At 47.6% G+C, this 26,392-nt stretch overlaps 2 protein-coding genes across 2 annotated transcripts; one reads left to right on the top strand and one right to left on the bottom strand.

The window, feature by feature from the left end:
- The first annotated feature begins 9,990 nt into the window (after positions 1-9,990).
- LOC111072697 lies at positions 9,991-10,654 on the top strand. The gene is made up of 4 exons (XM_022364709.2): positions 9,991-10,181; positions 10,240-10,346; positions 10,405-10,486; positions 10,550-10,654. The coding sequence occupies exons 1-4, from the start codon at positions 10,061-10,063 to the stop codon at positions 10,606-10,608; spliced, it is 369 nt and encodes a 122-aa protein (XP_022220401.1). The 5' UTR covers positions 9,991-10,060; the 3' UTR covers positions 10,609-10,654.
- Positions 10,655-15,070: 4,416 nt separating this feature from the next.
- Positions 15,071-16,402, bottom strand: LOC111072686 (5,10-methylenetetrahydrofolate reductase). The gene is made up of 2 exons (XM_022364696.2): positions 15,705-16,402; positions 15,071-15,636 (listed from the first exon to the last, which is right to left on the bottom strand). Exons 1-2 carry the CDS (start codon positions 16,204-16,206, stop codon positions 15,140-15,142), a joined length of 999 nt encoding a protein of 332 aa, XP_022220388.2. The 5' UTR covers positions 16,207-16,402; the 3' UTR covers positions 15,071-15,139.
- Between the last annotated feature and the right edge of the window lie 9,990 nt (positions 16,403-26,392).

Here is a 26,392-nt window from a genome sequence, read left to right as displayed (position 1 = left end):
CTGTCTGTCCCATGCCCCGTAAAGTCCATTATCCAAGCCCCCGTTTAATAATAAAATTCACTGAAGTGTGTCCAAAGGCACACCACAAATAATAAGCGAAACAAAATCAATTTCAGCCATTTTCGCTATTGCTCTAGGATGAATCTATTCTTAATAGTTCAATACAGTTTACATTTGCTGTTTGCTCTCTCCACGTTTTCTGCCAGTAAAATGGCCTAGAAAATAACTGGCAAAAATGTTAAATTTGCATTTCCCCCTGCCAGCTGTCGATGAGCTGCTGTCCCATCGCTTTGATTTGGGGGAATCTCCATCTCCATCCAATGCAAAAGTCACGTATGTATGCCCCCCCCCCACCCAAGGTCTGTTGCCAAGCGAGGGTCTGATGCTGGAGCAGGGGGGGGAACCTCCGCATGGCAACATCTACAATGATACCAGGGCAGGCCAGGCCAGGCCAGTTCAGGGTAGGAGTGGGGTGGGGTGGTGGGTGTGATCATTGACGCTCTATCTTCTTTGTCTCGCGATTGACGTGCGGTGATCGCTGAGCCGTGAATGGCGATCGGTTCCGTGCTTGCGCCGTTGCCAAGAAGGAAATGAATGTCAATTATCCGCTCGCACACCATTAGCACACAATCGTGTGGGGGGCATGCTGCGGGGGTTGGGCTGTATATACGCGCATACATACATATATATCCGAAACGGTCGGTCATCAAACTTCCATGGATAATGTCCAAGCGAGCTCAAGAGTCAGTCGCGAGAGTCTGCATGAAGGAGTCTGCTCGAAAATCGCGATAAACTAATGGCAGTATATATTAAGCGGCAGCTTTAATATTATATAACCTTTGGAACTAGAAGTGTTGTATCCGTTAGGCAGTTCTTACTGTGACTCAGACTCAGACTCAGTTTGTGAATTTATTGGCCTGCAATTTGCATTGGCGCCCGCCCAGCCCGAAAGTTTCGTTCACCTTTCGATCTGACCACACACACGAGTACATATCTGTTATATAGTATATATTTATTTGTATCTATAGATGCTTGCGCGCTGTATCTGTATCGGAGATTGTGGCTTTTGATTGATTGCTTCGAAATCATCGCCTCGCACGGGTCGTATGCTAATTAATTTGAGATTCGGTTAGTATTTCAGTTGCAATGCAAATTTGTGCATTGAACTCCAGCGGAGTAGCCAGCAAGAGTCAAGGGTATGAGGTGGGGTCGGCTCTTCGCTACATAGAGAGCAGATTATGTAAGTGTTGGGGGGGACGTCCCCCACACGTCAGCGTAATTAGGAGAATCGTCAAGGTAGTTTTTAATGATTTTTATGGGCACACGTGACTTTGTTGCCAACTCCGTGTTCGGGTCACCAAAAACGGCGCCAGTGACGTGCCCCGCCCCGCCTCGCCATCGACCTTTGAGCACACCGACAGATATCCGCACGTGGGCGCGTACCCGTACCCATAGCCGTGCCGCCTTCCGGCCCGACGTCACATGTGACGGTGACGGTGACGACAACCCAAAGATCCCGAAAGAGAGCTCGGACTCAGAGCCATGTGCCATTTGGGGCAACGTGTCTGCAGTTCTGGCCACCACTACGCGTACGCGTACGTGACTCGTCTGGACACACCCGGGAGAGCAGAGAGCGGAATATTCGTAGAATGCTTTTTAATGCAAATTAATCTACAATAACCCAGCGACAGTTCGGGGGACGAAGCGCCGAGATTTGCGCACAGCCACACTCGTATTTGGGCTAGGCCTTTGCTGGGTCTAAATTGCTGCCAAAATAAAGCACTTTGACTCGGAGATTTGCTTCACCTTTACTCGGTTACAACTTCGCTGTTATTCTGCACCTTTTGGGGATGGCTCCGAATCATGCTTTTGGCTGGCACTGTGCCAGCGTAAAGTTCAGCTACAGGTCGGCTGATATTACACGGATATTGAGCATTGTCCGCCGCCGTGCCTGGACACAAAAAAGTGCCTTCATTCCGTTTTGCATCGTCGCACGGTTGGGTGGGTGCATGCAACGCACCAAAGAGTGACAATGGCACAGGCCAGAGGACAGAGAGACAGTGCCAAACAGACAGAGAGAGAGAGAGAGAGAGAGAGGTGCGTGCCAGGGAACCGTATCGCACTCAGAAGCTTCGTTTGAATTTCGGAAAATGCCAACAATGGGTGGGCTGTGTGGCTGTGTGGCTCTGGGCCTGTTTTGGCTTTGGTAAAAAGTCGAACGCGTAGTGGCGGAGCGGAGCCAAACATACATAATTTGCTCCATTGTTTCATATGCACTTTGTCCGTGTCTTCCATTTTTGCCAGCAGAACGAACGAAGAGTACGAGTAGAGTGTGTGGCCATGGAGAGGAAATGCCACACAATGGCATGGCAATCAGCGTTTCAGGTACCAGCAGACAGCAGACAGCAGACAGCGCCACAGAGTTTCACCTCACCGGTCTACGGCGGTTGCTTGGTGTGTGGCGAAAGTTTCATCATCAGAAACTGCGTCGATTAACTGGGGCACTCAGAGTCATCTTCCACTATTTCCACATACAAATATCTGTGTTGTGTTCTCTGGCTGCGCCATGGCCGCGTACAGGTTCCACTCTTTCCATGCTGGAATTTAGTCTACAGTTTTGTCAGATATAAACCTGCGATAGCTCCCTTCAGCCCAGCCACTATTTGTGGCTCTCTCTCAGGCTAAGGGATCCGCAGACCAGTGGAATGGAATAGTGTCAGTATTACTGCCATTGGCCCTACCTCTGTAGTGCAGCGGCTGGCAGGCAGAACAAGTCCAAAATTCTTGTACTGCTGCTGTCAGGCTTATGGCTGTCCGCTTGGCTCTATAAGCGGACCATTCGGACAGACAGACAGACAGACAGGCAGGCAGAAGAAAGCCGGGGCGAGCGAGAGATGGAAACATTGACAGACGTAACATGACACAAAAGTCAAGTGTGAAGGTTGAATGGAGGGGGGGTGAAGCCCCACAAAAGGGCATGCCACGGCAGCCGCAGTCGGGGCACAGTGGGGGCACGAGCAAGACACCAGACACCCAGCGGGGGCGGGACCCGGCGGATGGGGAACGCTGCACGATACAAGCAATTAAACAATTGCAAACCAATTGATACACACGCTCATTAATTAAATTAAACGATGGAGGAACGAGCAACTGCGAGGCACTGCGAGGCACTGCGAGGCACTTGTGGGGCAATGCGATGCGATGGAGCAGGCATGCGTATGCCCAGAGCCCAGAGACCCCAATACTGAGACGGCAGCCGGCAGGCGGAAGGCAGCGGACGTGGAGGCAATCAATCATGCCAATTAGTTTCAATGGCCCATTGCACAGTAGCCGTATGCAGGGGACTGCCTGCCTGCAGTCCGCCATTAAAGCCCAGACCCCGCCAGAGTGCCAGAGTCCAGTTCCAAGTAGCACCAGCTCCAGCTTCAAGCTCCAGCTGCAGCTCCAGATCCACATTCAGAGTAGACCTCGCCGCACCTTGTCCACTGGTCGCAGTCGTTCACTGAAAATCTGGGCTCGTAAAAGCGCTAAAATAGGCTACAAAAAATAGAGCCAGAGGCAAGGCAAATGCAGAGGCATAGACCAAGAGACCTGCCACTGATCTCAGAGCAGGAGAGAGCACTCGGAGCTACGAAGCTGCAGTTACTCCCTGAAGCACCTGTGCAGGGATGGTTTGAGTTCTTGGAGCGTTCCACCTAGGCGTAATATTGTGCCACCTCCTCTGCCACTCCCATCGAGTCGATCGAGTTCAATCGAGTTGAAACTTTATCTACACAGCACCGAAATAGTCCCAGTGCCAATCGGTGGGGGGGCTCGACTATCTATCTGTGGAGCTGCCAAACAATAGAAACCCAAGCCGATAAGGGGCTGCTATCAAACACCTTTCCGCTGCCTCTGGATACGATTATTCTTGTGATTTGCGGGCGATTGGGGCATTCAACTCGTGCTGACCTTGCACTGGGGGGTGGGGGCAGTGCACTCTCCACCGATTTGACAGAAGTCGCGATGTGTTGATCTTGGACACGCTGTGTACACACACACACACACAGACGAGCGCCCTCCTGGCCGAATTCCACTGGCTCCATGTATGATCAAATATTTTCACAGCTGTACGCGTGTAATAATTGCAATTTAATGGCTTGTCAACACATGTCCAGGTCCCCGGTAGCGCCCAGGTGCGAACAGCTAACCTCCGACAGATATCATCAGGGGTGAACGAACACCAAACGCCGCCGGCCATGTCTTTGTCATATCTCGGGAGATATATTTGCACTGACTGATCACACGCGATTCGCCTTCAATATATTTATTTATTCCATAGCCTTTATCCATCAAATCTGTGCCCTTTGGCCACTGTTCCGTTTTGAAGTTGGCAGAGGCATTAAATTGCATCTTCCAGCTACTTTTAGGATACAATTCGCTTGCTGGTGAGTGTAACTACTCCGATTTTGAGCTGTCATCCGCCAGTTGATCGCTTCGATCGTTTTGTTTTATTTTCTTTGTTTTTTTCTCTGTCTTTTGGCTCACGGGGCAGACAGAGACAGACAGAGACAGACAGAGACTCTGTGACTGTCGTTCTGTTGCCAGGCAGACTTTTCTACTTGGAGGATGGAGAATTGCCTGGCTCAGTGCTGGGTCTGTTGGTGGTCCGCTGGTGGGTGGCTCGACGGGCCATCAGTGAAGATCGATCAGTCCCACAGTAGTGCCACAAACTGAAGACAGCTTCGAGGGAATTTAGATGATAGAATTAGGCTACAAGTCAGGGCATATCCAGGAAGAAACTTCTACAGGGCATCCATGGATCGTCTAGCCCCCGAACTGCTGCCAGTCTTTTGTGCTGCTCTCTTCGTCGTTGTTGTTGTCGCGTTTTGTGTTGGGTAGCAACAACAGCTGATGTCTGTCACCAGATAATGACGAATAACTGTGCTATGGTGACACAGAGAGAGGGAGAGAGAGAGAGAGGAGAGACTGTGGCAGGCAGAGTAAGTTTATGCAAAACTAAGAGGGAGTCAGAGGTAGTCAGGGGGAGAGTGAAATGGCTGAAGTGAAGAAGTAAGTCAAGCCCCACAAACGATGGCACCCAACCAACCGGCTGCCAGCCAGCCCCTCCACTTACAGTTAACTTTCAGAACTGGGTGGTGGGGGGGCGACGCTTTTCGCGAAACGGGTTATTACCTCCGATGGAAACTCCTCCCAGAGCAGACTTTTCTCCGTTCAGAGCAGCGAAAATGTTTCAACTTCCTGCCAATGCATTTTCGCATCTAAAATTTAGATTATATTATGAAATTAAATTTAAATATTATAATCGATCTGTGGCTGTGTGTTCGAAAGGGTTTCTCTGTATTTTTGATGCATTTTCTTTTCTCTGTGGGCCATTTGCATAGCCTCAGTGGGGAGTGGAAGACGAACTCTTTTAACGAGCTGCTTTGGTTGCTCTGAAAATGTTTATTAAGTCCCTGATCAGATCAGCCATGGATGGGACAGAGCAACAGAGCAACGAACACGAACGAGGGAGAAATAGTAAAAGGCGGCGACCCCGAGACAGAGGCAACGGGCTGATGAAATCGCAAGATATCGCTCAAAGACTGACTCTACAATTAGGTGGCACATTGGACTCGTTTCCCCCACCGTTTCCCCTTAACAACAGTTTCAACAGATTCCACTGAAATCTACGTAGCTAATCGCTTTGACCTGGAGGACTTGGAGTACCTACGAGTATCGGGCAAGCATTTTATTATGGATATGAATTGATATATGTATGGTTAGATTCCGCCCAAATCCAACAGACAAATCACAGAGTGAACCACAGTTCTGCCATGACTAACAAGAGATCCGAGCGATATAGCGATGTGGCATCTTATCAGCTAACTTCCGATTCGCCGCCGAATATTCCGTAGAGAGTATGACAAATGCTTTCGAAAACTTTCAGCAGCGAGTGGGCCTTGACAACAGCCGCTGGCCTGGCCGATCCGAACCGAACCGAAGCGATCTGTCGCTGCCACAGTGAGTCACAGCGGTGCGAGAAAGAACTTCCAGAGCAGAGCAGAGCAAAGCAGGCGGCCTGACTAAATTAGATCAGTGCCAGCAGCGTGGTAGCCAAGATCTGGCTGATGAAATAACCCCCAGAACCGGGAAAAGCCCCCGGACAGCCCCGAACGGGCGCAGCAGCTGTGCAAATATATTGGAGTGCAGTCGAGGGGCGGTAAATCCAGGTGAGGAGGAGCGTATGGCTCGGGCCTGGTACAAAGTTGTTCGCGTGACGAACCTCTGGTTTGCCCACTGACTAAACTACTGCCACGAGAGAGCGGGGCGGGGGGCCTAAGGTCATCCGTATCAATGGGTGAATGCGAATGCGAATGTGGAACTGTTGCCAGGCAGGACGGAACGTGTGACGCTACGTGACTGTTGCCAGCGCGTCTGTTGCGCTCGCACAGTGGCACTGGCACTGACAGCGGTGCCCCACATATACTTTAGATATATATATACCATAGATATATGTACATATGTCATTGGCTTGGCGTTTATTGTTATATTTTCATTTAAATATGGTACCGTTGAGTGTTTGTTCGTGTTGTGCAATTATTCATCTACTCCTCCGCCCCACTGTGCACAGTGTGGAGACATCGATTTCGCCTTGGGCCGCCACTAATGCCAAACGGAGCTGCTAGCCAGTCCGTCTCCCACTTTTAATCGCTGACGGTGACTAACAGTACTTGCTGGCCATTCGCTCTCTCCCCCGCTACCCCTCTCTCTCTCTCTCTGAGCAATTATCTGCTGAAACCTTCAGCGTTTGCTGCTCGCGTGCTGCTGCTGCTGTTGTTGCTGTTGTTGCTGCTGTTGTTGCTGCTGTTGCTGTTGCTGTTGCTGCTGCTGTTGTTGCTGCTGTTGTTGCTGCTGTTGCTGTTGTTGCTGCTGTTGCTGCTGCTGTTGTTGCTGCTGTTACTGTTGCTGTTGCTGCTGCTGTTGTTGCTGCTGCTGCTATTGCTGCTGCTGTTGCTGTTGTTGCTGCTGTTGCTGTTGCTGTTGTTGCTGCTGTTACTGTTGCTGGCAGCTTTAAACGTGTATTCGACCGACAATCGAGAAACCGGTCGATGACTAATCGTCCATCGGGCGATATCATTAAAAGTGCTACGATCTGACTTGCAATTGCACGGAACAGAACGGAACAGAGCGGAGTGGAGCGGAGCTGAGTAGATCGCTGCTGCGATCTAATCGCATTTAATATGCTCACTCGAGCACAAGTCGAACCGGGGATGCTCTGCTCTGCTCTGCCCAGCAGCTAATTGGGTATCCAATTCAAGCAGATTAACATTCGGGTGAATGCTATCCGAATGCATAATTAATGACATTCTCCAGCATTAGTATTCTCCAATGGAGATTTACTGGTGCATGGTACATGGGCTAATCCCGTGCACAGACTTCGCCCCAATCACTACGTCTATCAATGCATCCCGTCCGTCCCGTCCGTACGTCTCTCTGTCCGTTCCAACCACAGCGGGCACGAAAATCACACGCTGCCGTCAGCTTGTCTGGCGCGATTTTTGCTTGGCTTTTGTCGCTGTCGTTTTCGCTGTCGTTGCTTTTGCTGTTCCTCGTGTTGTTTCGCCTGTTGGCTACTGGCTGTTGGCCGTGTAATTGCACGGCAAAAAGGTGGCACAAAAGCCGTTTGCTGTTTGCCGTTTGCCATTTCCCTTTGCACCCTTCCACGCCCGTTGCGGACGGCACTAGAGGTGGTCATACACGAATATGGCAGCTTGCCGCTTCAGATCTGATATAGCTAAAGCTACAGCCAAAAGCTGCCAATTGATCGTGGGAAAATGCTTGGAAATCCATGATTATCTGTTTCCAGCAGCGATTGATTTTATCGACTTATAGGCAGAAGTGATATCTGGCTAGATTTTCGCACTACCAAGTCGCGTGCATCGTGAGCCCATCTCTGGCATGCCCCTTGGGGGTGCTGCTCTTGGCAGTACGACTGCAGTGCCTTGTGCTCCCCCTGTGCTCCCCCTCTCCCTGGAGGGGAGGGGCTTACGTAAGCGCAAAGGCGGCAAAATGAAATGAAATTGTTGTAATGGGCGATTTTCATTGCGGCATTACACGCTACCAGCCAACAACAACAACGCTTATAAGCCCGCTCATACATACGCATGCGGTATGTACATATACATATGTACATATGTATATACATATGTATGTAGATCCACCGTCACACAGATGTATGTACATACATGTGTATCCACAATTACCATTTGGGCCCGATGCCACCGCTGTCCCCAACTCTCGCCATCTCACAGAGAGCTAGAGAGAGAGAGAGAGAGAGAGAGAGAGAGAGAGGAGAGAGTGTGTGTTGTATGTTTGTTCTATAATTACAGCCTATTTGCGCTCTATTCTCGGTACACATGAAATTTTAATGGCCTGCTCGGGACTGGACTGGGACTGTGACTGGGGTCTGAGGGGACTGGGGACTGGGGGGACTGTGGGGACTGGGGCAGTAAGAGTGGGACAGGTCCGAAATGCCCTGAACTTCCAGGTAAATGATCCATCAACTGGGCTCCAACTCCGTGTGGGGTCTGGCCCGGTGCCACGCTGTCTGTCTGTACGGGTCTCACTGTATGGCTCTCGGCATTAGTCATTCACGCAAGTCCCAGCAATTAGACATCATCCCACCCATAAAAGCATCGATGTGCACAGAAAAACAAACAAACACACTGCAGTTGCATGCCTCAATGAATGATGCACGAATGCATGAAGGGTTGAACTATCAGGGAAGTTGACGCTGCAAATTGTTGCTTGGATCGTGGCCACCAATCCAATTGCAATCCAAAGGGAAAGCCGATCGTTGCTGCCCATTAAAAAGCTCAAAATATGCGGCAAAAGCCAATGAACGGATCCCTGCCAAGTGAATTGAATTTACGATTCTGCATTTCGCGATTTCGGTGCAGCTTCCTTCCGATTGGCAGTGCAGCGACTGTGGTACGGTTCTACAGTGCCACCACAGCCCATGCCATACGAGTGAGTACACGCGCGAAGAGGTCGCCACAGCCACAGCCACAGCCAGAAGAGAAGAAGATCAAAAGATATCGCTACAATCAGGCCCGGGGTCTCACAAACCAAAACACAGTAAAAGATTTTATTTTTACTCTCTGCCTCCCCCCACCCGTGCACTCTGCCCAGCGGTGTATTGGGCGCGACCTAAATTTTGTGCATTTAATAATTGACCTGGGGAGCTTCCACAGTTCATTGGATGCACTTTTAAAACGAATTTCGTTCCATTATTAAATACTGTGGGAGAGTACTGTTCTGCTCTAGGGTATTCCACAGTCGAACCTTCACCGAATACTCAGACGTGTTGCCTACGTAGGTCGTCGATGTTTTTGTGGCGTTCACTCGAATGGTTTTTTGGGATCGCGGCACTGGGACAGGGACTGGGATGGGGATGGGGATGGGGACTGGGGATTCGGATTTGTATTGGCGTGCTGCCGATTTTGATGTTTGTTTATAATTTGCGTAGCGCTTCGATTTTATTATTTCTGTAGCTGCTTCCCTCTGAAAATAATCATTTTATTTTTGATCACTTTTCTTCGACTCTGGCCATAAATTATGAAGCACCATCCTCCATATGAAGCATGTGCATACCTCAACGAGTCGTTATGTGCATACATACATAGGGTACATAGTGCACATAGGGTACATATGGATGTTCCCAAAATAAGATCCCGGACAAGTGTCGGCTGTTGTCATGCGGAGGGGAGGAACCTGCTGTACGCATCTTCAGCTACAACTTTTGCATATCTCCGCACTCGAAAACTCTTGTGGCTGAGTTTTCTCCTTTACTTGTGGCAGGCTCGAGGGATCAAGGATATATGGCCAGATCGGCCAGTAACAGCCCGTGGTAACATTACAAATCGGATATACTAGTCCCCTCGGCTGAAGTAAGTTCGCAACTCGTAGCTCGATCGCAGTGAACATTGAGAATGCTGTACAGAATATAGAAATCATATTCAAACAGATCTCAAACACACACAAAAAAAACTCTCGAAAAAATTCAATTCCATTCGCCATGTGTGAGTCTTGTAAAAATTATAGTGATGAGAAATGTGTAAAGTTTTTTGCAATTTGGAACATGGTCTGGGGTGCCTTTTTCACCTTTGCTTGTGGTGGCGCCGTCTACGAAATGCATAGTCTGTACGCTTACGTTGTTTATTATTTTTAAAGTAACTTTTCTATATTTAATTTCAGCTGGTGAAAAGCAGACCATTGTCACCCAAATTTTCACATATTGTGGCGTAGTATGTGCGCCAATATACTTGCTGTCCGGCATATTGATTTATTTTGGCGATAAGCGGGCGAGTGATATAATCCAATTGTCCCTGCCATTAAGTATTGAACGTTTTCAGCCCGCAGGATAGTCAAGGTATGTTCAAGTTGGGCCTATATCTGAGCAATCCACTGCCAGTCGTGCTGTTCACCACCATATTTATGCCAAGTAATCAGGAGTGTAGTCGTCGCTAGTGATTCCTTGTCTCTGATGCTTCTTCTTTTGTTTCAGTTGTGCATTTCATTGCCCTGATGAGACTGTGCAAATATTACCGTGAGCGCTGGGAATGATGTTCTGCCATGCGTCACTTTTCCCACTTGTTCCTAACCAAAATTATCCGTCTCTAGCCCAACAGTAGCTTTTTTCCAATAATATCTTTGGGGCATCGTAGTGCCATAAATTTTGAAAGTACCCAATAGATAGTCCCCATACTTATTAAAATAAATTCTTTAGTCTATTTTCTCATATACACAAAGCTCTTTGCGATTACCTTCAATGTTGTCAGCCAGGAGAGCCAGTCCCCAACGATCGCTGTCGGTCAAATAATTTGAGGCTGTTTAGATGCAAGATTATGGCATGACGTTGGGTTTCTGGGTTCTGCACCATGGCGGAGCAATCTCATAGCTACCAGGTTGATGGTAGCTATTATCTGCTCCTCCTGCTGCCGATCGAGCTGCTCTCCGTGGGCTAGAAAGACAAAATGTCGATTTATATTGAATTTAGCTTTGGATCCATGGAATTATTTTATTTAAATTATATTTAAATTTTATGTACAAAGGTACATTTTGCCTGATCAACAAATATCAACCCTTGCCAGGGCATCAAAAGTGCATTTTTACATACATACATATGTACATACATTGTACATTGTATATATGTAACTCCTGACACCCCACTTAGGCTCCACTCCACTGCCGTTATGCCTGCGGCAATGTGTGGCACGGCACTTTCGTTATTTTCGGTCTTGTTGCAATTTAATTAAAAAATTGTTACAATTTGCCGTAAATTTCACATGAGCTTTGGCCAATTTCGCCTTTTGCATGCGCGCTGCTCGTGTCCGTATCTCAATCCCCCCCCATCTCTGGGTAACAGTATCTGTGTGTGTGTGTTCCTCTGTGTGTGTGTGTGTGTGGGTAATTTAATACGCACACGAAGGCGCACACGGGGCATGCAAATTGCTATGGGGCAGGTCGCAACAAGAGCGACTCTTTCTATCTCTATCGTTGATTGTGCTGGTGGGGAGGAGGAGGAGGAGATGATGTACTACATATATAGCAATGCGGTGAGGGAGGGGGTGAAACTTATAGAGAGTATCGGTCGTTGCGCCGACACACACACACACACACACACACAATATTTCGCATAGGAAAGGAAAACTGTAAAAATCAATGTGCAGATGCAGATACGACAGCAGCAGCAAGAGCAGCAGCAGCAGCAGCAGCGTGCCACATGCTGCCAACCAACCCCAGCCCCAACCCCTTGCCAACGGACCCCCCCACCATCATCAACGCTGACGCAGTCAGCAGCAGCAGAGGCAGCGTCAGCGCTGCAAAATATATCTATTTATTGTTTGTCGTAAACAATTTCGACTTTTTTTTTGTTACACTGTTTGCATGTACATATCCACGTACATATGTACATATTTATGTACATGCAGAGATACTCTGTTAATGTCTCTTGCTCGCTGTCACGATCAACATATGTTTTCTCTAGCCTCTAGCTTTGACTCGTCGCTCACTGGCACTCTTGTGTGTAATTTGTTGACTTGTGGATCCACTCAAGAGCGGCCACCGAAGATCTCTTAGCTCTGCCAAACACTGAGAGAGAGAGAGAGGAGGGGATTGACTTCTCTTGAGCGTCTTTTTTTTCTTGTAAGAGAACCTTCAGCAACAACCAACCCTCTCTTTATGTGTAGAAAAACTCTCAAGTTGCTCTTCCGGGCTCTCAAAATACAGCTGTGATCATTTATTAAATCAGAGAGGGAGGCGCTTCTGAATACTCTCTTAATATCAATCGAGTGACAGAGAGAGAGAGAGAGGTTCGCTCAGCTGGTTTGTTCTGCTTGGAACTCTGCCAGCTGATTTGCTCTGCCTCTCGTTTTTAGTGGCGACTGCGACTGCGGCAGCGAAACGTGAACGTGACTTGGCTTTGCTTTGCTTTTTTTTTGCTGTTTCTTTTGTTTTTCCTCCTTCCTCCCCGCTTTTATGTCTTCTTTTGCTCTTTGCTTTTCTACGGCGAGCTGCCTCCTTCTTTGTTCGTCGATCGCCAGCTTCCTCCACCCCACCACCACCGCAGAAAAAACTAAAAGCAGTGCAATTTTTGTTGTTGTTCAGTTTCTTTGTTGTTGGCAGAGGCCGAGGTAGTGGAAGCGGCAGCGGCAGCGGCAGGGCAGCGGCAGAGGATCACTGCTTTGCTTTTCTATAGATGCACACACACACACACTCTCCGTGCTCTCCACACACAGACTCATAGGCCCGTTTGCTGTTGCTGTTGGATTGCTTTTTGGTTTTGTTTATCGTGGATTTCCTCATTTTACGCTTATTTGTTTTGAAATAAAATTAAACGACGCATAACAAATCGAAGAGGGGCAGCGCGGCGGCCGAGCTGCCAGCGGCAGCGACTGCACTAGAGACGATTTCTTTTGATGAATATCAGCCATATCTTCTATGAATACTTATGTACTATATGTATGTATGTACATTGCACATGCTATTATTGGTATGAAGATATGTACATTTATATGTTATGAAAATACAAGAATTCAAACGAAATTTCCGTACAAGTCTCAGGGTAACATGACGATATAATATTCCGATAAATAATAAAGATACAATAGCCTCAATTTTTTTCGAAGGCATTCATATACATACATATCATACAAATGATATGGTAATCTAGCAGTTTCCTGGGCAAAAATGCCTTCCTTTGATGCCATTACTAAATTACCATATATTATTTCTGTTAAGTTCAAATTTGGTTGAACTATAAAAGACCAAAATGTAATAGTGTCGTTTCCATTACAATATTTTCATGGCTCTGATTTTGATGCATTCCCAAAATTGAGTAAAAAGAAATCTTCAATTAACTGAAATACATATATCATGTTCAGGGGGGTCTCTTGGTGTCATTATTTATTGGTCTATTTATTTTACTTATTTATTTACTGGTCCAATTGGATGTTCATAGTGAAATAACTAGCCTGGTATATCCCGGGAAATGTGTCTAAATCAACTCCCAATTTGTCAGCTTCCCTTAATATCAGTTATTTTTACGAATGGGGCCTCTATTTTTGTCTTGTTTATTATTTAAGTGATGTCAAAAGCACTCGCGAGTGCACCAATCCATGCTGAATTGTTTTCTGTTCGTGTCACTCGTATCGAATGACGTTTGTTCGCATTATCGGAAACAAACAAGAAGCGAATCCACGTAGGTTTTGTAATTTGCGTCATTCGAAGAGTGTGCCAGAAAAAGAAAACAAATCTAAATCTGGCACACTCGTACCCAGAGAAGACCTGTAGGAGAAATTCGAGGAAATCTTAAGGCTCCACAGAGGCCTCAAACCGAATCCCTGGGAGATGGCACATACATTTATTGATGGGCACTCACGGCGTATGCGCAATATGCGCCGTTTTACCCTCTAACGGCTCCATTTGTTTGGCTTAATTGCCGATAAATAATTGCAGAGCCGTGAGGACAGAAGGCCAGAAGGAAAGACAAAAGCAAACAAACACCGAAGGGAAATTCGCATTCGCACATCATTTTTCAGACTTCAGCGACAGCTGCGAAAACAGGGAGGAGCAAGCATTAGCAGCAGCGGAAGGGAGAAGGGGCCTGGATTTGAAGGTGATGGCAGAAACCTTTTAGCCTTTCGGGGTCTGCGTCATCGGCTGGGCGGGGAGGGGGGGGGGGGGGGCATACGTCAACCCCTTGGAGTCGTCGTCGCTATTCGGGAGTTGGGCGAACTATGGGCTGGGCTGTGCTGGCACTTATCCCTTCTCTGCTGCTCCCGTGGCCGATCAACCGCAAGTTACAAATGTCAAACGCTGTGTTTGTCAAAAGACCTTTCAATGTGCGTCTTTGTACAGCCTGTTCTGACGGTGCCAGTGGCAGTGCCAGTGGCAGTGAGCTGTGGGCTGTGGCATCAACATCAGCATAACCATCAACCCTCCTCGGTGGGCAAGTTCCAGTAGAAGGTGCCGCCATGACGCAACAGTTCTATTATTCCGGTTGAAAACCATCAAAAATACGAGTTCGAGTACGAATACGAGTATCTACGCATTTCGAATTTTGAGGCCCTTCTTCTGACATTGACTGACGTTTATGACGCACACAAAAGCTGCACGTTCACAGATACAGATGTGAGGATGGGATGTGAGGATGGGATGGGATGTACGTGTACCTACTGGGATTCGCACATGCCAAAAAAGGGCTTTCCACAACACATTCATAATCATCAGCATCATCCTCCGTTTGCGGCCAGCTGCAGCCACCAGCCATGCAGATGCCCGCCTTCTGGACAGGGCTGCTGGACAGGGCCGCTGGACCCCTAGCCATTAGCTGTGTCAGTCGCATCATTTGCTTTTGGTCAACGAAGGGGTTGGATCTACGCCTTTCTCACTCTCTCTCCCTTTGTCTGAATTGTGGTGCTACTCGAGTTTCCTGGCTGCCAGCTTAACCCCTAATGGCCCGAAATCTATTGCCGGAATCTGTCATTTAGCCCTGGACTCCAAATCGAAATAAAGACCTTTGCCATACATTTCTGCTGAGTGCCTTGAGTGCCACACCTTCGCTAGCTTCCTCTTTTTATTGCTCAACTATAGCTTAGTGGCCGTCTGCATCCTTGAGGATATCGAGAGAGCGCAGCTCCTTGAGCACCTCATAGACGGGCTCGAATTTGTTAAAGGTATAGAACTGAATGCCATACACACCCAGGTCGGCGTCGAGGATGTCGCGAATGATCCGAATGCTCAGCTGAACGAAGAACTGGGTGACGCGCTGTGGGTGGGACTTGAGTTGGAGCAGCTCCGCCCGCTGATCGGGCGGCAGGTGCACCCCTGCGATATTCTCCGACATGCGGTAGGTGCGGAAGCAGTCGGCCACCGTCTGACCCACCACAATGGGCACTGTTATGCCGGCGCTGCGGCAGTCCCTGATGAACTGGATAATCGTCGCGGAACGGTAGCACATCTGAGTGATGATGCAGTCGGCTCCGGCGGCGATCTTCTTCTTTAGAAACTTCATGGCCTGCACGGGATCCTGACGCTCGGGCAGGCTGGTGTATCCCTCGGGGTAGCCGGCCACGCAAATGGAGATGTTCTCTGTTGAGGGATAACAATGAGTTGATTGATAATAATTCGGTTGAAGTTCAGAGGGTGGGGCAACTGACCGCCTCGCTGCCGTCGCAGGTAATCGACCACCTGCCAGCTGTACTGAAAGTTCTGGGTCTCGTGAACGGCATCGCCGCGTATGGGCAGGACATTGGTGAAGTTGAGCGCGAGGAACTGATCCAGGCGCTCCTGGGACAGGCAGTACGCGGATATGTGCGGCATGACCGGAATGCGTGACTCCAGGCTGCGGGCCAGCTGCAGGCTCTTCACCTGATCGATGGGATTCACGTGGCAGTAGGCCAGGCCCAGCCAGACAATGCTCACGAAGGTGGGCAGCACCGGCAGGAAGCTGTTGAAGTCCAGGCAGGTGGGCTTGCCACCCTGCAAGGCCACCACCTCGATGCCGTAGAAGAACTGCCGCCTCGCCGTTAACTCCGTCACCAGCGCCCCCACCCGCTGCTCCGCCAGATCAGTTCCGTTCTGGCCGCTGGTGTACCGCACGCAGGGCACGTACGATGTGGGCTCCAGCCCACTGCTGCTGGACGTCTCTATGGCATGCATTTCTCTGAGGCTTTCGCAGTTGCTGCTCACCCGTTGGCAGATCGCTCCAAACTGGCGCTGCTGGCAGCTGGGCAGAGCTGTCTGTGGCCTCCACTTGGCGTGTGTTTTAATGAGTTTGCTGTTCGCAAAGGTTATCGCTGCTCTACGATCATCTGATCTCTGCGGCAATCCACAATTGCGGCGACAAATGGCTGCTCTACAAATTAAAAGCGAGAGACTGTGGAGAAGGCACAAATATAGACAAAAAAAAAAAAGCGAAGCTACTGCGGTTCAGTGGGTCACAGCGCAATAATCTCCGCTATGCCCCGCTAAATGATTCGTAATATTCTAATTCTAATCTTTCTGGGTGTCTGGCAGTCGCGCCTACAGATCTGTGAATATTTTCAGCTAAACTCTTGACTGGGAGGCGCGTGGGAACCTGTTCTCGGGGGGGCAGCCACCAAGCAACCCTTTCCCGTTGACACTAAATCCACTAAAGGCTCGTCCAATTACAGATACAGATTTGCTGCAGCTGCAACTGCAACTGCAACTGCAGCACCCCCCTGCAATAGAGACCTTGAAATGTATCCAGAAGGAGTAGGAGTCGGAGGAGAAGGCATTAAAATTAGTTCGGGTTCCGTAAAATGTGGCATGTGCATGGCGGATTGGTTTGGGCTCAGGGAGTGCCGCTCCTCCGCTCCGCTCCGCTCCGCGCCGATGCATGGCCATGGAACCTGTTTGGCTTCGTTAGAAGGCCATTCTAAATTTAAAACCCAGCGACGCAGCAGGCATCGAAATCCGCTGCTAGGGGCAGATCTACGCGTATGGATCTATAATAGGACACAAATAAACATGACAACAGAAATGTGTTCAACGAATATCAACGAGTAGGTGTACACACACACACACACACACACATGGATACATACATATGCATGGAATGGGCAACTAATAATAATTAATCGAAATAATGATTATTATACATAGAAAAGGGAGAATCATGTGGAAAATACGAATATAATGATGGAAATGGTGGAACTGCGCAGCGGCCTATTCTGTGCACCGAATAAAGGAAATCCAAGGCTGCACAAATGAGATGAACAGAGAGCCCTTGAGCTCCTTGAATGGATCGGCTATAAAGGATTAAGTGCCCCGCAGACAGGGTTCGATCAGCAGAGACTTTCACCATTAAAGAAAAAACCCTTAAGGCTGCCTCTCAATATATTCTCTCAGATTGAAAAACTTTTGAAAATTAGCTTGCCCAATGGATTCTGAAAGGAAGCACCGCTCTGGGTCACCTGCTGCGAGATTGAGCAGGCACAGCCACACGGCGGGGCGGGGGAACCGGTGTTGCATCGGCTGGGGGTGGGGCTGGGGCAGCATAGTATTTGCGTGCCAATGTTTTGGGATGAAAAGCGCTGAGGAATTAAATTACGACGTGGCAGTGTTGCCCCACAGCACAGCAAATGGAAATGGAAGAAAATCTTTGATGAAAAGCTGATGAAAGTCTAACCAGAGTACAGGGGGGGGGAGGGCATGCGGCACACGCATGGAGGATACTTTGCCTGAGCTGCTTCTGGCTGCTCCTTTGCCGCAAAAGATACTTTGCTTGGGCTGAAATTAAAAAATTCCAGCGAGCGGAGAGCTGGGAAATTATAATGCGGTGGCAGTGGGCACAGCGGAAGAATGTAATAAAGACATGAGTTGTGAAATTATTAAGATGATTATGGTAACAGAAGAAGCCCAGCTGGCAGGCAGCTCCCCGAGACAGTTTTATAATCAGTCTGAGGAGGAGGAGCGTAGCCCCACAGCCTCACAGTCCCACAGCCCCACAGCCCCACAGGTAAGTCGCTTATATGTAAGTCCCCAGTTACGAGAGACGTGGGCGGAGCCGCCTGGCTGGCCTGGCTGCAGCTGGAAACTGCTTTGGTAGTAATTCAAACATTTCCGGGCTGGCAAGGAAACTCTGCCAGGCTCTGCGTGCCGCAGTTGGGATTTAAATTGGCATCCAAACGGATTACTCCAGGACTGGGGGAGCTATGCCAGAAGCAAGAGACTCAATCAATGCCACTGGCAGAGTGTACATCAAACGTACATCAGTAACGACTTCTTACATCAAAAGAAAGGATGTGATTGTGCGCTTCCGATTTTAATGCCACAGAAACTTCACTCTCTGCTTACCTTTCGCTTAATTCACGGATATGTAAGTACGTATGCTTACGTAGCTTACGTTAGTACGAATACGTATTGGCGGATGCATGGAATTTTCCATAGAATTTGCTGCTCTCTCTCCCTCCCCCTCCCCCTCCCCCTGTGTGGCGGCATCGGGGGTTGAAACACTGTCGTTTCGGGGGATGCATCCGATGGGCCCACCACCAACCCAGTTGCCAGTTGCCAGTTGCCAGATGCCGGGGCGAAATTACTTTATTTTATTCGTTTTCTGGCTTTACCTTTCGCCTTCTATGCGTATGCATAGGTCGAAATTTATCGCTTGTTGCTAAGCGAATCGAGAGGCGAGCAGAGCAGTGGAGAGGAGAGGAGAGGACTGACGCAGGACACACAGCACAGCCACTGACGCACACTCCTGCTGACTGACACTCATAACTGGGTGAGTGGGCTGGCCTGACGCAGCAGCAGCAGCAGCTTTCCCACTGACTCACTGACTGACTGATGGCTGCCACCCAGGATACAGCACACAGGCAACAGACTACAGGCTGCAGGATCCAGAACGCAGTACCCAGTACGGAGTGCCCAGAATCCAGGGGTTGTTCGCGGCCTGCAGGAATCGCATCATTATAATAGCTGAAATCTGGTTAGGGCGATGAGTGGAAGGACGAGTGCCGGCTGCCGCCTGCCTGCCTGCCTGCCTGGGTGGCGATTCAACCCCCGACGGTACAGGGCAGGCCACTCGGCGGCATTCGCCATGCGGATCTGCATCGAAGGACAGCGCTGACGATGGGAGGCTGTGTGGACTGGGCCCCAGGGCCACCTTTCGATTTCCAGTGTGTGTATTTCGGTTGCAAATCTTTTTGAAATTGCGTCATCGCCGTGTCCCTGCCACACGGCGAACGTGGCTGGCACGCAGCTCGCTCGCTCTCGAACATCCTTTGGCCGGGGCCTGGCTGCATGGGGCAATCTCGGATGAGTTACTGACATAATTAGGACTTAACTGGAAGTCACGCGCTGCGCATTCGTAATCCGAGTCTTTGCCACACAGTCCCCCCCCCCCCTGCCTGGTTGCGCAGCGTTTCAAGGTCACAGTGCCTCAGTCCCTCAGCTGTCGACTGTCGACGGTCGGCGCGATTCGATTTCATCTCATTTGGAATCCCACTCATCCTGGAGCGCTCTCATCATTGGCGGAGAGCTTACAGCTGGTCCCTGCCGCATGCGGCTGGACTTCAGTTCACTTCATTTGCAGCGCCTGCGAACCTGAACTCCCAAATGACTATCCATTCTGCGGTATTGAATTGTAATAAGCAGCAAGGCGAGCAGCGAGCGGGGTAGAGGGAGAGGGTTGTGGGGCTGTGGGGTTGGCTAGTGCTTCTCGTTTAAGAAACTCATTTGCTCGGATCACCCGTATATCAACTGGAGTCCCACGGATCGCTGTATCCATCAACTGGAATTCGCCCCAAGGGCAGATTGCATTTTCCATTCTTTATAGGGTTAAGGAAACTCTGGTATCCCCCATGTTAATGCTGTTTAGAGGCCATTTTAAGTGTCCATTTATGTCTGGTAATTAAAGCTCTGACTTGATGGTTTAACTGCCGGAATACTCCTGCTGCGTATCAACGGCCCGTAATCAATGGAAATAATATTAATATTAATATAGATCATTGTAATGTGCCATTTGCCTGATCACATAACATTTAACATTAAAATCACATTTGCTTTTGGCATTAATAGAGCAGCCCAGCGGCCCATCATGGCCCGTTCGTTATGGGCCCCCAGGATATCAGTTTCGATGGGGTGGGGGAGCCCATTCGCGACTCCGTAGCGCACCGCAAAAGCAATCCCATAATTTCCGTACACCGCAAATAAAAACGTAATTACTTAAATAACGAAAACAACATTTTGGGTGATTACATATTTCACATTTACACACTGGGTCTGGGGGCCGTGGGCCGTGGGTCGTGGGACGTGGGCCGTAGGCCGTGGACGGGGAATATTTATTTTCACATTTTCCAAGTTTTTCCCGCCTCGTTCTCGTTGTGTAAGTCATGGCAAAAAGGCAGTTGGGGGGGAGGCTTTGGGTGCTTGCAGTCCAGGGAGTAGCCTTGAAAAAAAGAACAAGGCGGCACCACACACAATAGGAAAAGCAAGTCAGCACACAAACACACACACACACACACAGACAATCTCATTCACCAACACACAAAAATAAACAAGTGAGGAACACATAGTAGCCCATGGAACGACAAAAGGATACCCATTAAATAAATAAATAAATAAATTACTACCCATCTAGAGGCAGATATTGGCAGCTGCTTGGGTTGGGAATTTTCCTTTCTATTAATGATTTCTGGCATAAAGGGTTGAACCCTTTGCGTTCATCATACCCATAGACTCTACGCATATACCCTGTATAAATATATGTAATTTAATTATGGGCCTGGCAACGTCAGCGTCGGACGTCGACGACGACGACGACGCGTGCGGCGGGTGGCAAATAGCCAGGAAAGAAGGCAAGGAAAAGTGATGAAAAAAAAGGAGTAAAAGGAGGAAAAGGAGGCAAAAGGAGGCAGTAGGCGTAGAGAGTATGGAAAATGTACGCATATCCTGCTGCTTAAAAGTCCTGCCCTGCCCGCGCTGCTGTCCCCCCCATTCACTGTTTTTCCCACTCTTTCTGTCCCCTTTGTTGTCCTGTTTTGTACCGTTTTCCCCCACCATCTCTCTCTCTCTCTCTCTCAGCCTCTACGCCTACATTCATGGCCTGCCTGCCTGCCTGCTGCTGCTGCTGCGTTATTTTGACTCAAGCTGTGCACATTTTCGGTTTGATTATCGAACACAATATTTTTTTTTTCCGGCTCTCGCTTTTCGTCCTTTGTTGCTGCCCTGCCCTGCTCCTTGTCGGCCATAATTGACGATTGCGCCATGAGTCGCCACAATTTCTGTCCGCCTCCGCCACAGCCCTGCTCACATTCACATCCACATCCACATCCTCCTTCCCTCCTCGTGCTCAGCGCACATCCTCGCGAGCGGGCAGCAGCGCGCTGGCTTTCCCTTTTAATGAAATTTCTACTTTCCGCCTCTCGTACTCGTACTCGTGTATTGGCAGTTGGTCGAGTAAACACATTTAACAGATTTCAATTTTTTAATATTCCAGCAAGGGCAAGAGCAAGGGCAAGAGCAATGGCTAGGGGGTAGGGGAAAGCCTGCTGCTCGTAGAAATTAATTTGAAATGCGGAAATTGTGAAAAGCGAAAAAGATCAGAAAATTATGTTGTAATTTGGAGCGGCGACGCGGATTTGATTGAAATATTCAATTCAGAATGGGGCAAGAGGGATGAGTACATGTCAGTACATGCAACAACAACAACAAAAAAACAGCTTTAAGGATTGTTGGCGTCTCTTTATGGCATTTAACAAAAAGTTGTGGATTTAATTCATGGGTAAATAGGGATAGGGGTGCGGGGTGGTTAAGTACTTCTAAAAAGAGAGAAAATATTTTCTTTTAAGAGGTATTTTAATAGAATAGCATGGGGGGGGGGGTCTTACTGTAGAGAAAATCATAGGAAGAGCAAATCAAAGGTATCTTGAATATTTTGCAATAATCCAAGACAATAATGGAGAGTATTCCCATGAGCAAATACAGCCACCAAATCTAACGAAAAAAGCAAAGTTCCTAGGTGAAAATATATTGATTATAATGAATATATGTATATATATAATAATATATAATATAAGATATATAGACAATATATACATATAATATATACATATATACTCTTAAATGAATAACTAAATTGGTTAAAAACTGCTGCCGATTGTCACATACTCGCTTGTACATACATACAATGTAAATAAATTCAAGTTGAGTTTTCGAAGGGAAAAGGTGACACCCGGGCACAGACAATAGATCACACAGCCCAAAATGGAAGATTCGGGCATTAATAATAGCAATAAAAAAGAGTCGTAAAAGAGCTGCGGCGGCAGTAACCGTTAAAGCCAGAGAAACCCGTTAAGAGCACGAGCAACACCCACACGACGACTATCCGAATATTTCCCCCGTCCCGTCCCATCCCCTCACAGTTCCGTATGTAAAACCGAGCGAGCTAATACCATGCCCAAAGAGCCCGAAAAAGAAAAGAAAATATAATAATAATAATAAAATACAAATAATAAAACGAAGAGGAGCCCCCAAAAAATATTGATAGTACAATGTGGCAACAACGGCAAGCCATAAATGGTGTAGTCTGAGGCTCTTTTATGGGCCTGTGGGCACCGCACCGTTCGATTCGTGAGTCTTTGCCGTAGCCATTGATTTGTGACGCCGCGCCGTACCATCGCTCGCAATGGGCAGAGAGGAGTGTATACAGTGGATAGAATGGACAATGGACGGTGGCCAGAGAGGTGTACCAAATTAATGAAGCCGCATGAAATCAGCTCAGAAATCTCAGAGTCCCATCTGCTGCCAGAGATAGTTCGCACCAATGCGATTATTGTCATGGTCATGTGTGTCCTCCCCTCAGTCACCCCAACCGTAACGCAAATGCCAAAAAAGACCAGAGACGAATGTCAAACGTGTCCATCAGCAAAATTCTCACTATCGATGCGGAGAGCATTCCTCGTTGGCACAAGCGTAACGCGGACACATGAAGGCCTTCTGGCACTCTGGCATTCTGGCATTCGAGGTGTCCGCTGATTGCCATCGTGAAAGAGATTTCTAATAATTACGATGGAGATTTATTCATGCCACTTGCGACTCTTAGCTCTATTTATTAGCCATTCTTCGGTGGTTCATAGTGTTTTGTGCCACCCCCTCGCTTCCGATTCCTAGATTAACAAAGTTCGGCCGTAACAATCCCCTTGGATATTGGACTATTCAGACATTGTTGTCAGTTGCTTTGAAGATGTTTTTCGCTTTATTAAAAACGGTCAAAGCAATGTTAACTATTGATTTTCAGTTCGTTTTATGCTCTGCCTGCCTACCATAGCCGAAACGTGGCTGATGGCTGGGGGCTGGGGGGGCATTGTGGCAAATTCAATTGAAAGTTTTTTAGTTCCTAATCCGATTATCCGATCCGAGGAGGCCCATCATAATAATGGGGTTGTCTGTCTGCCTTTTGTATTTTTGTTCGAATAAATAACGAATATTTGCAATTGTTTGTTTAATGTGAATATGGATTATGTTAGTGTTTTTAGGGTTTTATTTTAGCGACTCCCCAAAAGATTAACTCAAAATAATCTACTGTATAAAATATAACCCGAAGAAGTACCCTGACTTGTGCCAATTCGAAGCTATTCGGCTATTTGACGCTTTTCTAGCAGGTGGTTTCTATTAGTTAAATAATTATATATACTTGCTGTTTTGTTGTTGGGTTGCATTGGCTGCTCTGCAAACTTACTTTCTTGATACACTGCAGCAGCCACAAGCATTGCGTACGACGAGCAGAAAGGATTTAAAATTTGAATGCGAGCAGGACACATCGAAAATACTTGTAAGCTTCGATTTGGTAAGCAGGAATTTAGCACACACATATGTACATATGTATGTATGTATATGTAGATAGTTGATTTATATTTTGTTGAATTTATGAAGCATTAAATTGGTGCACTTCGATTGTCAGCTGTGATCGATAGTAGGCACTGGGTATTCTGTAAAGCCTAATTAATAGGGCTAACCCAGAACCCCTGCCACTCCGACACTCGTGTGGCTTTACCCTTAGCTCTACGATGGACAGAACACGTTCGTTGCATTGTGGATCTAGCCGTGTAACGGCAAACACCTTGCGCCCCAGGCGCCTGTCAACTTGTTACGCTCTGAATATGCCGCTCATCCTCATCCTGCTGTACATAATATCTACATATGAGAAGCTCAACTATAGGCTACTATAACTAATACATATATATATATGTGTACCTATATTGTGTGCCTTGTTTCGTCGTCTCTGTTGATTTTGTTTTCATAGTAGGCACAGCCTGGGCCTGCATACATTTCCAGTTTTATTTTCTACATGTTTCCTTCAGTCTCTCCCCTCACCACCCTTTTAGGGCCACTTAGAGGCGAACATGGTCGTCTCTGCCGCTGTTGCTGTTGCTGTTGCTGTCGGTGACGGTAACGGTGACTGTCGTTGTGGCGCACTGTCACCTCTGAGTGGATGACTGACTGATTGCATGACGAACTAACGAAACTAACGAATCAGCGGACCAAACGATACCAAACACTCATCCATATGAATACATGCAAGCATACATATACACCTATACACCTATACATATATGTACTTATGTACATACTACATAAATGAGGCTGAGAACAGGAGGGCACCTCTTAAAAGGCCCGACTGTGGTGGCAGCGCAGCGATGAAGAATACAATAATGGGCTCAAGACCCCGGACCCGGGCCTAAGTTTACTTTGCCTTTTTCACTTTTGATATTTTGACATTTTCATTTGACAGCTGATTGAAGGGCCCCCGACCGAAGGCAGCAGCCACAGCTCGTCGTGCGATTCGATTTCGATCGATGGCATGGCTGTTTGTGGCGACACCAGAGAGGCACAGGCACAGGCACTGGGACGGTCAGTGGGGGGGAAGAGAGTGGCAGAGAGAGAGACAGCAACTGCTGCTGGCCAGGAACGATAGCGATAGCTGTTGTCAGGTCGCATAGTGCTCGGGCTCATGTGGTGCGCTGTGCGCTGTGCGCTGTGCCTGTGCCTGGTGTCAAGTGCTGTGGCAGTGGGGCAACAACAGTCAACACATGTGGCAAAAACGAAGGCAAAACAGTTGGTTTTTATTTGGGAAAAGGCTACTGCCCTTGAGTGGCACTGCATTTGATTCAGAATTCTGCAAATACTGCATTAAATCGTGATTTAAAATAATTCCACGTCATCGATCCAAATATATATGTTTTCTATCTATTTTCTATTCTGCTTTCTATTCTATTTTCTATTCTATTTTCTCTTCTATTTTCTATTCTATTTTCTATTCTATTTTTTATTCTATTTTCTATTCTATTTTCTATTATATTTTCTATTATATTTTCTATATATTTTGTATCATTTCTATATAATTTCTATTCTGTTTTCCATTCTATTTTCTATATATTTTCTATTCTATTTTCTCTTCTATTTTCTATTCTATTTTCTATTCTATTTTTTATTCTATTTTCTATTCTATTTTCTATTATATTTTCTATATATTTTGTATACATTTTCTATATAATTTCTATTCTGTTTTCCATTCTATTTTCTATATATTTTCTATTCTATTTTCTATTCTATTTTCTATATATTTTTTATATATTTTTATGGAGAGACTCGACTCCAGGAGATGGGCTATTTTAATTAAGAGGAATATCTCCGATATTTATATTTAATCAACATTTTAAATGAATGATTTAATACTCATATTTCTGCCTGTACCAATTTCCTTAATATTTCTCAAATTTGTATACTGTGCCCACTGTGCCCCCCGCAAGTCACTCTCTGAGTGTGTGTGTGTGTGTGTGTGCATGTGGCAGGCGGGGCAAGGTGCGTTGTTCCGCATATGAATGTGTGACATGTTTGTCGAAAATGTTCAAAGTTGTTTGGCTCCGACGTTTTGTGTTGCTGTCGCCTGCCCTGCCCTTCCCTGCCCTGCCAGCCTGATGGAAATGGAAATGGGAACGGAGCGGAGCGGAGTGTAGAGGGGAGCGGCGTGGAGCGGAGGTGTTTGCCAGTGCAGGCCAAGTTGCGCCTAATGGCGTCGCGTGCGTTAACTTTTAGCGTTGAGTGTGTGTTTGTGTGTGTGTGTGTGTTACTTTATGCCGTGTTTGCCTAACTGCACATGACAGTTGCTGGGCATTAGCCCGATCCAATTTGGCAGTCGCTGCGTTGAGGTTCGACTTCACTTTGGGCCGCCTCAACCAACATCCACTGTCCATTGTGGGAACGGAATTACCCGGAGCACAGCACTCAGTTGACACCTATTTTGGTTGGGTGTGTGGCAGGGACCGAGCATGAGCTGAGCCCTGCTTCTTTGCATTTAATTGCCCGAAACTCTGACAAGCCT

This window comes from Drosophila obscura, unplaced genomic scaffold, assembly GCF_018151105.1.
Source record: "Drosophila obscura isolate BZ-5 IFL unplaced genomic scaffold, ASM1815110v1 contig_1, whole genome shotgun sequence".
NCBI classification, from domain to species: domain Eukaryota; kingdom Metazoa; phylum Arthropoda; class Insecta; order Diptera; family Drosophilidae; genus Drosophila; species Drosophila obscura.
This window is presented reverse-complemented; position numbering and strand designations above follow the sequence as displayed.

Bases quoted from the DNA above. Each gene is read 5' to 3' on its own strand.
- LOC111072697 (XM_022364709.2), top strand. From the start codon at position 10,061: ATGTGTGAGTCTTGTAAAAATTATAGTGATGAGAAATGTGTAAAGTTT. The intron at 10,182-10,239 runs GTCTGTACGCTT...ATTTAATTTCAG, and splicing joins CGCCGTCTACGAAATGCATA to CTGGTGAAAAGCAGACCATT. The intron at 10,487-10,549 runs GTAATCAGGAGT...CTTTTGTTTCAG, and splicing joins CACCACCATATTTATGCCAA to TTGTGCATTTCATTGCCCTG.
- LOC111072686 (XM_022364696.2), bottom strand. From the start codon at position 16,206: ATGCATGCCATAGAGACGTCCAGCAGCAGTGGGCTGGAGCCCACATCG. The intron at 15,637-15,704 runs GTCAGTTGCCCC...ATCCCTCAACAG, and splicing joins CCTGCGACGGCAGCGAGGCG to AGAACATCTCCATTTGCGTG.